The following is a 13,646-nucleotide window of genomic DNA, read 5'->3' on the forward strand; positions in this document are numbered from 1 at the left end:
AAGGAGGGGGCTTTGTAGAAAACGAAGCGTTTGAGAGAGGCGGGGCATAGAGGACCTACAATAATGTACAGTATTTGAAAAATAATGTGTTTTTTGAACATTAAAGCATGTCAACATATTCTGTTACACCAAATACACAAAATAATGATCTTTTAAAAAGCATCATATGACCCCTTTAAATGATTACATATGAATAACTACATGTAGTTAATTCCTTTGTCATATTTTGGTATCTCTGTGATAATTACTTGTGAATATTATTTATTTTTTCCCAATAAATTTCAACAGAGCTATAAAAAGAGCTCAAGTGACTAAAGAACCCAAACAAGAGGAAAAGCCAAAAAAAGGTATTTCAACATTTAAAAATGAAATTATAATGGAATTACAATGTTTTACACCCATGAATTTGTAAATCAATAATTTTTTATTTCAGGATTCTCAGATGAGAATAGTAAATGGCTAAAACCAGCGCAGGGGAAGCGAAAGATTGAACAATCTGAAGAAGATGAGGACAGTGACAGCCAATGGGAAGAAGATGATGATGAAGAGGGCTTTGATAACAAGGAAATGGAGGAGGAGGGGGAGGATGATGATGAAGATATGGTTGATGACTATGGTGCTGATGAAGGGGATGAACAAGACAGTGATGGAGAAGAGGTATGATTTCAACCAATGAAAAACATTTGTATAGAGGAAATCTTGACCTTTCTCAAATGTCAAAAGCATTTTTTTTCTCCTTAAAATACCCAGATGTCATACTACTAAAGCTTGGGGCACAAAAAACTACATTTCACAATGCAGTGTGCTTGACTTTCCATTTCTGTGTGAGATGAACTGGAAATATCAAAAGCAATTTTTAGCATCTCTGTCTTGGCCTGATGTTTATTGGTTACAAAATGGACTACAGGTGCATCTCAATAAATTAGAATGTCGTGGATAAGTTCATTTATTTCAGTAATTCAACTCAAATTGTGAAACTTGTGTATTAAATAAATTCAGTGCACACAGACTGAAGTAGTTTAAGTGTTTGGTTCTTTTAATTGTGATGATTTTGGCTCACATTTAACAAAAACCCACCAACTCACTATCTCAACAAATTAGAATACTCCATAAGACCAATAAAAAAAACATTTTTAGTGAATTGTTGGCCTTCTGGAAAGTATGTTAATTTACTGTACATGTAGGGGTAGGGGCTCCTTTAGCTTTAATTACTGCCTCAATTCGGCATGGCATGTGAGCCAAAATCATCACAATTAAAAGAACCAAAGACTTAAACTACTTCAGTCTGTGTGCATTGAGTTTATTTAATACACGAGTTTCACAATTTGAGTTGAATTACTGAAATAAATGAACTTTTCCACGACATTCTAATTTATTGAGATGCACCTGTATATGCACGGTTACTTCCTGGTTTTAGATAAGCCAGCTCAGTCATTTCCGGTCAACTGTCAAAATCAGCTGTGCTATCAGGTTCCGCAACTCATTGCTCTGATTGACAGTGATTACTGTAGCAATGGACGGATTATCTGACAAGAAGTCAAAATAGAGCTGTGCATTAAGAGATACAGACAAAATTCAGAGTAACAAAACTACAGCAGTAACACGTCTGTGTTGGCTGAATATATTTAGCAAATTTTAAAGATAAAACTTAAAAAATTTAGTTTTTAAATTAAATCTAAAAATATTTAAGGCATTATTTAATTGTTATAACCATTAATAATTAACTTATTTAATTTTTAGTTAAAGGGATTGTTCACCCAAAAATGAAAATTCTGTCATTAATTGCTCACCCTCATGTCGTTTCAAACCCGTAAGACCTTCGTTCATCTTCAGAACACAAATTAAGATATTTTTTATGAGATCTGAGAGCTTTCTGACCCTCCCATAGACAGCAATGCAACTGAAACGTTCAAGGCCCAGAAAGGTAGTAAGGGCATCATTAAAATAAAAATGGGAGGCACGCGAATGTCCGCTCAGAGCCTCCGCACACACTCTTCGATGACGATTTTTACGTCACGCGCACCATAGCGGACTCGCGCACACGGAAAGTATAACACAGGCTTTAGTTTTATCACTCTAAAAGCGCCTCCTGCTGGCAGAGAATCAGTTTGCATTTTCAATAAGCTCGTCTCCAGCAACATTTCCAGTTTTTTTGTTTTCTGCAGCGACTCTGAGCACTTTTCATACCCTTTTTTTTCGCTGGCTGAAGCACATTTGTTTCAATCTATAAGAATAATCAGCCTACAGGATTGTTTGATGAATAGAAAGATCCAAAGATCAGCATTTATCTGAAATAAAAAAACTTTTGTAACCTACACTATTCCATTCAAAAGCTTGGAGTCAGTATACTTTAAATTATTTTTTGGGAAAGAAATTATAGAAATTAATACTTTTATTTAGCAAGGATGCTTAAAAGTGGTGATAAAGACATTTATAATGTTACAAAAGATTTCTATTTCAGATAAATAATGTTTATATCGATATCGGAATTATATCGTATCGACCGAAATTAAGAAATATATTGTGATATAAATTTTGGCCATATCGTCCAGCCCTAGTTGTTAAATAACATAAAAACGAATGTTAAGGCCGCTATCATTATTTGCGGTGTTGCAATTATTTAGTTTCTCAGTTTCTGACAAGAACGAGGCAGGAGAGATTTCTGTGAGGGTCTCAAGAGTCTCTACCTATATATACACATCAACTGACACTTCACCGGAAGTTTATAAGCTTGGCTTATCTTTATGTGGAAGTTCTAAAGAACGCTTCGTGCAAATGGTCAATTGGATTTAAAATGGGAAATACATTTAGTTACGTCACAAAATAAACATGCAACAAAGTGAAGTTGGCAACATTGTAGAATACTACTACAATTTGAAATATGTCATTACATACTGTTATACTCTATAAACACTATTAAAAACAATCAGCGTAGTATTCTAAGCGTAGCCCTTTCCTTGTGATTTTATCATTACTTGCTGTCAGCTTCTGCCAATTGAGAGAGCTGCAAGAAAACAGAAAAAACAAACAAGCAAGAAACCAGAGAGTGATGACGACGATGAGGATGAAGAAGAGGAAGATGATGATGATGAAGAGGAAAAGGATGATTTAAAGGAAGATGAGGAGGAGGAAGAGGATACTGTACAGGCAAATATTGATGAAACTGAAAAATTCATACTCCCAGCTGCAGCGGATAGAGCGAAGGAGGGTGAGTCCAACTTTATTATGTCAGCAAACTACAGAAATTCACAGCTTCTAAGTTGTATTGGATCTAGAAGTGTATTTTAACCCTCCATCTCTCGTGTATATAGGTCTTTTACCCATGGACCTACAGACCATCCATCAGAGGATCAAAGATAATGTGGATGTGCTGTCTCACTTCAGTGAGAAGAGAGAAGAGGGTAAAGAGAGATCGGAGTATCTCTCTCTGCTGCGCTCTGACCTCTGCACCTACTACAGCTACAACGAGTTCCTCATCAGCAAACTCATGGACCTTTTCCCCGTCTCTGAGGTGTGTGTTAGTATCTGCTAATGAGGAGGAACTTAGCATGGCAGGTTTTATTACAGTTTAAATCGCTGAAGTATAGATGCTTCCTGTTTTAGTACCACCCATCTGCTTCCTCACAAGGTGTGTGGCTATGCTAACAGGATAGAGGAACTGTCTGTCAAGATCTGAAGGGGTGGATGCCCACACCCCCTCCACCTCTATATGAATTGGCAGTACATCTATATCGGAAAATAACTGTCTTTGTAAAACTTTGGAAATTGTTTTCTTCTCTGTTGATTGATGTACAGATATCATTTTCAATTTCAGCTGATTGATTTTCTTGAGGCCAATGAAATTCAGAGGCCAGTCACCATCAGAACCAACACCCTGAAAACCAGGAGGAGAGACTTGGCTCAGGTCTGAAAAGATTTATTTTCCTTTTAACCAAAACGTTGTGATATTTTTGTATTAGAGTCACATTTCCATCTGCTATGATTGGACGGTGCTAATTATGGGTTCCAAAACATGATCAATTATCACATCATCAGAGCTAGTTGCAAAATGCATATGACCACAGTGTTTTTGTAGAATAAATGCTAACATATCCTGATACATCCAAACAATGTCAAAAGGTCGGCTATCTGTCAATCATTCATTGTGCAAAATATTGTAGGTGATGTGTGGCTTTTAAAAGAAATAATCACCTGATTGAAAAAATTGTGAAGTTGTGTACATGCTCACGGCTTCTCGTGTGAGGCATGCAGATCTGAAGTTAAAATAACATTGATTAAAATGACAGCCTCTCACTCAATTTCTTGTTTGCTGTAAGACTAAATTTGGAAATATATTTGGAACTAACTGTGCATTTTCAGCAGTAGAAACAGTCACAAAGATGGGTTGCCATTATCAATAGTGTAACGATGTGCAAAGCACTGCTCACACAGAGGTCACTTCTAAGCCAAAAAGTTTTCTATTGGTCGATTTAGCAGAACTTGCATGTCAAAGTTCAATACACCTGAAGCCAATGTGAAATCTGTGTCAGGGTTTCTGTGGGTCTTGTCCTTCCACCTATTAAAATCTGAAAAAGGTCTTAAATCAGAGCACAAAATCTTAATTCATAAAATTATGGCATTAATTGCTGCATGCATTGCAAAAAAAAAAAAGTCCTTCACGGTGTTTTTGTCTTGTTTTCCAGTACAAATATCTAAACCGCCTTAAAGGGATAGTCCAAAAAATTGCACCCATCCATTTTAAAAGAAGTCCACACGGCTCCGGGGGGTTAATAGAGGCCTTCTGAAGCGACACGATGCGTTTGTGTAAGAAAAATATCCATATTTACAAGTTTATAAACCTTAATCTCTAGCTTCCGCTCGAAATGAAGCAGAAATAGTGACAGATATTTTCTTCTGTATTTTGATATAGGTCTGAGTGTAATGGATTATGGATGTATGTGAGTGAATGCAAGCTTGCAGTCGATTGTGGATGGGCGGGGTTTAAGTGGACTAAATATTTAAAGAAGTCTGCCATACGTCACTAGAGAAGTCTGTCATTTTCAACAGAAGATCGAGTTATTAGAATGTTTTGATTTGAAGATTACAAAGTCAATAAAAAATGCATAGATGAATAATTCATAATTATCTATAACATGCATTTGCAAAATAGCTTGGGCACATTTTCATTTTATGCCAACTTTAACAGTCATTGTGAATATTGTATACAAAACACTGGCACAAAATCTGAGACAAGTGGCCACAAGAGACACATCTGAGGCCTATTTTGATACCCTGCTTTAATACCAGGTGTCTCACCTGACCACTTGTGATTGGAACATCCCAAAGCAACACACATTAACACCGATGTCTCGTGTAATCTAATGGCTTGTTCTTTAACACAGGCTCTGATTAACAGAGGCGTGAACCTGGATCCATTGGGGAAATGGTCCAAAGTGGGGCTGGTTATCTATGACTCTTCTGTTCCCGTTGGTTAGTTCTAGTGTCATTTCAAAATAACATTTTTTTTTTATTCTCCATCCTTGACGACTGAAAGCATTGATGTTAGTTGTAATCCTCTCTTTTATATAGGAGCAACTCCAGAATATTTGTCAGGCCAGTACATGTTGCAAGGTGCATCATCGTTTCTGCCTGTAATGGCGCTTTCGCCCCAGGAGGGCGAGTCAGTGCTAGACATGAGCTCCGCTCCAGGAGGCAAGACCACTTATATGGGTGAGCATATGCTTCTCTGTGACAGTCACACCAACTGCTGTGTTATTTGAGCCTTTTTATTTTTTTATTGGCACAGTCGACACCAAAGAAGTCAAACATTTCTACAATGTTATATTAAAATGCTTTGAGAGTGTGTAAAGACAAAATGTGTATCATTTGTGTGATGCAGCTCAGCTAATGAGGAACACAGGCATGATTGTGGCTAATGACGCAAATGCAGACAGGCTGAAGAGCGTGGTGGGAAACATCCATCGTCTCGGTGTCACTAACGCTGTCATCTGCAACTATGACGATGGTTAGTTATGCGTGTCTAATCAGATGTTTTATTTTGAATGGTAGGTGATGGGAGGTTTTGATAGAGTGCTTTTAGATGCTCCTTGCTCGGGTACAGGAGTTATCTCCAAAGATCCAGGAGTAAAAACCGGCAAGGTAAAATTATTTTGTCTTTGTGGCATTTGATATTGAAGCTTTTAAAGACCAGCCTTTATTCTGAAGACTTTTTGTTTCTTTTATGTACATTCTCCATTGAAACTTAAAATATCTCTCTGTCTCTCAGGATGAGGCTGATATTCTTCGCTCGGCTCACCTGCAGAAAGAGCTCATCCTGTCTGCTATTGACTCGGTCAATGCTGATTCTCCAACTGGCGGATACCTTGTTTACTGCACATGCTCTATTATGGTTAGTAATACATAGTCCGTCACATTATTGCTATTATAGGTCGGCTGAAACGTAATTTGCTTTCGTTTGATACCCAGTATGCAGAACTGGTATTTAATAATGATTTTATTAATTATTTTTTGCTAATTGTTGTTCCAGTAAACCTTATAAGCTAAACTGTAGGTTTATATATTAAATATTAATTATATATATATATATAAAGATTAGGTTTGAAGACCTACACTACCGTTCGAAAGGATTGGTAGGATTTAAATGTAATGTTTTAAATTACTTAGAAAGTCACTTATTCTCATCAAGGCTGCATTCGAGTAAAAATGCAGTACTGTAATATTGTGAAATTATTACAATTTCAAATAATTTTCTATTTTAATCTTTTTTTAATGTTATTTTAAATGTAATTTATTCCTATGATGGCAACGCTGAATTTTCAGCAGCATCACTCCAGTCTTTAGTGTCACATGATCTTTCAGAAATCATTCTAATATGCTGATTTGGTGCTCAAGAAACATTTCTTATTATCAATGTTGAAAACAGTGCTGCTTTTGTGGAAAACATGAGCCATTTTTCAGGATTATTTGATGAATAGAAAGTTCAAAAAAACAGCATTTATTTGAAATCGAAATCTTTTGTAACATTATAAATGTATGTATTGTAAAAGTGTTTTCAAAGAAAACTCATTCTGACTGACTTCAAACATTTGAACAGTAGTGTATGTCCATGTTACTTTTCAAGGTTCTCCAAATGACGCAAAATGTTAATATCTTACATTTTATGAAAATATTTGTGTCTCAGAGGAGACTCCAAACCATTTAGGCTTGACGGGAACAAATGACCAATTCCTTAGAGGCCAGCGATCATAATACTTGAGATATTATACCCTGAACACGGCTTCTCACATGAGACATTTTTTGGCCTGGAAATAATGAATCCTTCAGGGGGAAAGTTGAAAGTGTTGGAAGTGTTAAAAAAAATATTTTACAGACCTTAGTTTTTAGGTCACCAACAACAAATACGCAACCTGTGAAATAAACCTGAGTTGGTGCAGCAAAAACCTTTTCTATTTCTGTCTGATTTGACATGGACTGATGCAGATATTGCATTTTAAACCAGTGTGCTGCAATGCAACATTTAGAGGAAAAGTGGAAGACATGGATGGAGAATAATTGTATGAATTGGTATCTGAAAACCCACTGAAATGTCTAGATGATTGCTATTTGATATCTCTAAAACATGCTAATTTTTTTAATGAATTTCTTATGAAGATTTGATTTGTCTTCTCCATAGGTAGAGGAGAATGAGTGGGTGGTGGACTATGCTTTAAAGAAGAGAAATGTAAAGCTGATCCCCACTGGACTAGACTTTGGCAAGGAGGGATTCATCAGGTAATGAGGCCTTATTTGAGATCCATGAGATCCAGAAATTGAGTTAATAAAATGAGTTTGCTAGAGAAAGCGTAAGAAATTATAACGTTCAATTAGAAAATATGACCTCCTCTCCACAGATTCAAAGAAAGACGTTTCCATCCATCTCTCAAACTGTCTTGCCGATTCTACCCTCACTCACACAACATGGATGGATTTTTTGTGGCCAAGCTAAAGAAGCTGTCTAACGCCATCCCCACCGCACCAAGAGAAACAGGTGTGTAATCATTTCCCATTTGTTTCCACGTCGTCTTTATTTTCTAATCTGATTTTAATCCTTCAAATTTATTCTTCAGAAGATGAAGTAGAATCTTCAAAAACGGAGACCGCAGCCTCGTCGGAGCAGATCCAAAAACTAGAATCTAAGCAACAGAAGCCTGCTTCAACTCCAGAGAAAAGCAACATGGGCAAGAAGCGGAAATTAAAACAGAAAAAATCTGAGACGCCCATCATCACGAAGAAAGCTGGAGTGAAATCTGAGAATAAAAAATCCGATGGTCCCAAAAAGGCCAAAATTGCAAAGTTGGATGGTGAAGCATCCAAAAAGAGTGAGAAACCTAACGAAAAGCAGAAGGTAAAGGAACTGAATGGAGATTCAACAAAAGAGGTAGTGATGGTGAAGAAAGAGGGGAGCCCGTTTGAGAAGAAGAAAAACAAAATGAAAAGGAAGAGCTTGTTGAAGAAGAAGAAAAACAGAATGGGGAAAAACAGGTTTAAGAAGTTAAAAAATATGGTTGGACAACAAAAAAGTGGACAGTGAAATTCAGTCTCGTGTCACAGTGTATTGACATGGACCTGTATGCTCAGGACTGGGATCTCTCATTGGCTCGACACAAGACAGGAAGTTAAACCAATCCCAGCCTGCTGTTAGGGACTTAAATATCATCCTTTAGCAACGTACACAATGGCTTTGTGTATCTATCTTGCTTCTCAAGACTTCTGTTATAAAATGTTATAAATATTTCAGTGTCCGTTTTTATGGATTTTGTTTTGAAAAAGAAACATTTATCTGAAATACTGCAAAGGGATGTGAGTATGTGATCTGTTTTCCTGTAAGATCGAGCTTATTTCTTACACCTATTAAAAAGAAAGATAAAAAAAAAGAGGTTTGGTGTCTGAAAAAGTGAAGTCTGAAACGTACTGAGGTGAAAACAAAAAGTACTTTAGTTATCGCCTTCCCTGGGAAGAGAGTGCCTGAAATGATATTTCACGGCTTGTCTTAACCTGACCTTTCCTTTTAGCCTTTCAGGAAGTCACCTCAGAAATCAGATCTAAAAACTATTGAGGTAGAAGTGAAATCTTCCTTTGAGCCTGAGTGCATCACGACTGCTATTCAACAGCACCTATTGACTCCACTTTTCACATCGCTTAGCTCCCGCCATAGAACATTTATCAGCGCGCAAAAAGTTTTCTTCGGGTTCAAATGGCTAAAACGCTCAGCAGATGAACTTCAGCTGTGTGCGATCTTTCTTCCCACCCTTCTGGCCTGGTGCCTGTGTAACCATGGAAACGTACTTATCGTACTGAATCGCGAAGCCCTGAGCTAGTACCCTCTGAACTGCGATGCTTTCTCTGTGCTTGCATGTCTCCACAAAAGATGGCCCAAAACTCCATAATTATTGCCGCTTGTTCTTCCCAAATCTGTTCTGTTGAAATGTAGCACATGTGTAGGCAAAGCGTTCATTTTAATCACATTGCAGTCATTACATGCTAGGAGATAATTTAAGGTTGTGCCTGAAGGGTAAATGAAGCCAGGCCTGTGGGTAAAGCGCTTTAGATCAGACTAGTTTGACACCCCACTGACTAAGTGGTATTGAAGAAGGGAAATTATAATGATCACCTGCACATATGATTGCAGGGGTAGAAGTGTCCAGTCTATATTTAATAACTACTTCCATTGTTTTGTACTGTACAGAAAAACAGTATGTGGTATGACAACATGCATTTCGAATGTAGTACATCCAGAATACATAATACAATATATGGAACAATGGTTGTGATGTACTCATTCAAAATAAATATCTACACTTAGGTATGCGATTTCAGAAGCAGCGATATTCATGAGGGTCTATGATAGGTCTCTTCTCTATGATATTTCCTGTTTTGTTTTTGAAAAGAGGGTCCATAGCATAGAAATGTGGGGCTTTTTTGACTTGGGCTAGTAAGCAACCACCAATCAACACCCTAGCATAGCAACATGCTCACAACAACTCAAACATGTGGATGTGGAAGTAAAAACAGCAGCAGAAAAACAATTTAGCACATGAAGCATACTTAACATGATTTCCATTGGCCTGGGGTGTTGCCTGTATGTAAATGTGCCATCCCACCCCCCCTTTAATTTATGTTCCGCTATGTTTGCTATGTTTTCATTGCCTCCGTCTCTCTGTAGTGCTTCTGAGCATGTTTGTGTCTTGTCGTGACTGCACAGTTTGACCGTATAGTTAATCCTCTCACAGCTGGGAAATGCGCCGGAGTCTTCATTATATCCTCCAGCTGCCTATATCAGGAATGACTGCAGAAACGTGTAGGCCTTCGCTGAAGTCTGTACCTGGGAGACGCAGCTGTCAAACCCAACTACATCTTACCACTCAAGTTTCAGCCAAAGAATAGTTCAACCAAAAATCAAACATTCTTTGCTTGGTATGATTTCAAAAGCTTTTATTTAATTGTATTTAATCATTTATGGCAGAATATTCAGGGCGGTCTTTAATGTGCATTTGCATTGTCCGCTGTTTTTGTATGTAAACATGCAGTATTAGACAGATAGGTTTTAAAAAAACGTCTCTAAAACGTCTCTAAAAAAACGACCCTGTTTGTTTTGTTTTGTTTTTCTTCATTGCACTAGCCTGGATCTTTTAACCCAAAAACACGTTCTGTGTAAATGGCCATTCATAAAGAGCATGTTTTTGCGTTCAACTGTGCTGCTTTTTATAGACTGAAAACTTAAAAAAAAAAAAAAACCTTCTATAGACCTTGAGTTTTCGTTCCACATCCCTGCATCTTGAATTTTTAAATGCAAAACCGTGAATGGCCCTGTAACACTTTTCTTGACAACATTTCAGCAGTCTGTCAGCTGTTTAGAAACCCAACAAGGATGACTCTTTTGAATCTTTGTTCTTGAAATTGCTCTTTTGAAATTGTTCTTTTTTCAATTATCAAAGTCAAATTATCAATTGAGTTTGAATTGAACAGAGTGGCTCCAGCATAAATGACTCACTCTCTCTGAATCTAAATGAGTTCGATTCGCCAAATGGCACAGAGACAAACATGTGCAGGTCAGGTAGCAACAGGTTAACTGCTAATTAACCGCTGATCTTTATTGGAGCTTGACAGTTCCCATTCACTTTTCATTGTATGGAACTGTGCAGCATCATTCTGTAAAACGTCTCCTTTTGTGCTCTAAATGAATAAAGAGAACCACACAAAATGAGGGCAAACGTTTAATCTTGGCATTTATTTAATGCAAAATGCCATGTTCCCACAATATGTTTGTTTGCTTCCTGCAGCCCTTAAAATATACAGCATAGCTTGTTGATCTGTTTTTGCTTAGTTTTGTCCTGTGCGCAGTGAAGGCCTGTCACAGCTGCGTCTGACAGAATCACTACCCATCTCAGGCCTTTACATCCTCTTTTTGTCTCTCTCTCTCTCTCAATCTCACTACAAACTTTCTGAACTCTAAAACCTTTATTTTGAAATGTAGTGCTCTTCTCAGGGTCTGTTGTCCTCTCACCCACCCACACGCCTACACAGACAAATCTGCCCACTCTTATTTCTCACCACACATGTGTGTACACACTCACACACACACACACACACACACTGCTAGATTCCCTGCCTACAGAACTACAGAAAACACACACTCACACACATACCACCTTCGCCTCTTTCTCTCACTCAGAGGTGACACGCTGGTGGGCTCTAGCCGTATCCTACCATACCCTAGTTTTTCATCCTTGTCTCATCCCTCTCTTTTCGCCCACCCGTCCTCCCACACACCTTCTCTCTCATTCTAGCGTTCTCTCTCTGTCTCGCTTTGGCTCTTTCTCTGTGTCTCTTGAGTGACAGTCAGAAAGGACTGTAGGGGCCAATTACTCTTCTGCTGTTTTGGTGAGTGTGTTATATAAAATAAGAGCACCTGCTGTCTGCAAGAAGCAGACATCTCTACTTCTGGGTGTGAGTCTGCAATCATGTCCTGCAACTTGAATAAACTTCTCAAATCATTCTGCATAGCTACTGTATAATAATGATGTGTATTAGTTTAGAATTTAAAGGGGTTATATAATAGCTGATGTTTTGAGATAAAATAATTCTAATTAACTCTTTCCCCGCCAGCGGTTTTTAAAACAAGTTGCCAGTCACTGCCAGCATCATCTTTTTCACGAAACTTTCATGGCCCCCAGAATATTTTGTTGTATGAATATCTGAACATGCAATATGTCAAAAGAAAGAACAGAGCCTCTGCTTGTAAACAAAACAAACCTAGCTTCATGTAAGTTTCATTAAACATTTACGACAAAAAGCTGGATCAGATTCAGAATGATGATCAAAACATAGATGGAGTAGATCGCTTCCATCAACACCCCCCAAGCTTGCACATTCCTATGCCACTTCCTGACTCGATGTTTCTTTCGGTAACGTTAGGCAGTTTTGATTTATACGCTGTTTATGATATCGTTATTTTACATATGCATCTGCTTACATGTGCGATCGATTGTTTCTCACTCATGTCGTTCCAAACCTGTCTTAGAGTTACATCCAAAAACCATGACTTTCTTTCTTCTGTGGAACATATAAGAAAATATTTTGAGTAAAACACAACGTCAGGGGTATGAACATTCATGAGAAGGGAATCATACTCATGCAAGGCTGTAGTAAAAAACTTTTTTTTATAGATGTAGCATTAAATCCATAAAGTCTGGGGTGAAAGTCTTGTATTAGGCTATTTCATGACTGCATTCTTGCATTGTCTATCTGTTTTGATGCATTTTGAGAGGATGGGCTTATTTTGTAGTCCTTGGCTTTGAAAACAGCCTCCATTAAAACATGACAATGCAAATCAACAACTCCAATGTGGTGTTCAGAAATTGGGTCACCTAGTTAAGGTGAACTGATAAGGAGGAAATAGGATCCGGGGCTCGTCATGCTTGTCATGTGACACACAGCAACCAGGTTTGATTTAATTTCTCCTTTTTTTTTTGAAATATTTCCAAATGTGTTAACCAGGCCTAGCCTACATCTCGATTCTCAAATATGTGTAAGTAGATTCATTTTGCACCTTTATTTATCATGTTAGTTGATCTATAATGGGCGATGGGCAAAGTATTCTAATGTTAGTGTAATCTATTAATTACGCATAAAACCCATCTTTTAACTTAAGTACCATGTGTGTCATGCCATAAAATATTTGTAATATGACTGGCTTTGTATTTAAAGTGAATTTAATAAAAACATTGTGAGTTACTAATTATAATAACACTTTCATTGTAGCCTACATAAAGAGAGCAAAGAACATTTACATTTTCAAAGAATATTATCATTGACTTCAGTCTAGTCAGAGTTCAAGCACTCTCAAAAACTCCCTAATGATCAATGAAGCTGTTTACACTGTGAAATAATCAAATGAATATCTTACATGTAAATACATGTAATGTAAGGTTGTGTTTGCGGAACGATGTATGTTATAATACATCGTGTACACTCACTAAACAAGTGAGAGTGGAGAGATTCGTCCTCACGCGAGCCTATCGCAAGACATCTGGTAGGGGGGGGGCACCTGGAGAGATTCGTCCTCGCGCGAGCCTATCGCAAGACATCTGGTAGGGGGGGCACCTGGG

At 37.6% G+C, this 13,646-nt stretch overlaps 2 protein-coding genes across 2 annotated transcripts in view; both read left to right on the plus strand.

The window, feature by feature from the left end:
- Positions 1-8,903, plus strand: part of nop2 (NOP2 nucleolar protein homolog (yeast)) — an 11,085-nt gene extending 2,182 nt beyond the window's left edge. The window contains 12 exon segments of the mRNA XM_016558482.1: positions 289-347; positions 434-657; positions 2,986-3,208; positions 3,312-3,511; positions 3,815-3,904; positions 5,382-5,469; positions 5,569-5,709; positions 5,879-6,138; positions 6,266-6,388; positions 7,673-7,770; positions 7,890-8,026; positions 8,106-8,903. Of these exon segments, the coding sequence (XP_016413968.1) occupies positions 289-347; positions 434-657; positions 2,986-3,208; positions 3,312-3,511; positions 3,815-3,904; positions 5,382-5,469; positions 5,569-5,709; positions 5,879-6,138; positions 6,266-6,388; positions 7,673-7,770; positions 7,890-8,026; positions 8,106-8,569 (2,107 nt within the window). The 3' untranslated portion in view covers positions 8,570-8,903.
- A 3,711-nt stretch (positions 8,904-12,614) lies between these two features.
- Positions 12,615-13,646, plus strand: part of nppcl (natriuretic peptide C-like) — a 10,481-nt gene continuing 9,449 nt past the window's right edge. Inside the window, exon 1 of the mRNA XM_016558487.1 lies at positions 12,615-12,619. The gene's annotated coding sequence lies outside the window, so the exon portion shown is untranslated. The remainder of the gene's footprint in view (positions 12,620-13,646) is intronic.

The sequence above is a fragment of the Sinocyclocheilus rhinocerous genome, unplaced genomic scaffold (genome assembly GCF_001515625.1).
Source record: "Sinocyclocheilus rhinocerous isolate Xijiao unplaced genomic scaffold, SAMN03320098_v1.1 scaffold498, whole genome shotgun sequence".
Lineage (NCBI taxonomy): Eukaryota > Metazoa > Chordata > Actinopteri > Cypriniformes > Cyprinidae > Sinocyclocheilus > Sinocyclocheilus rhinocerous.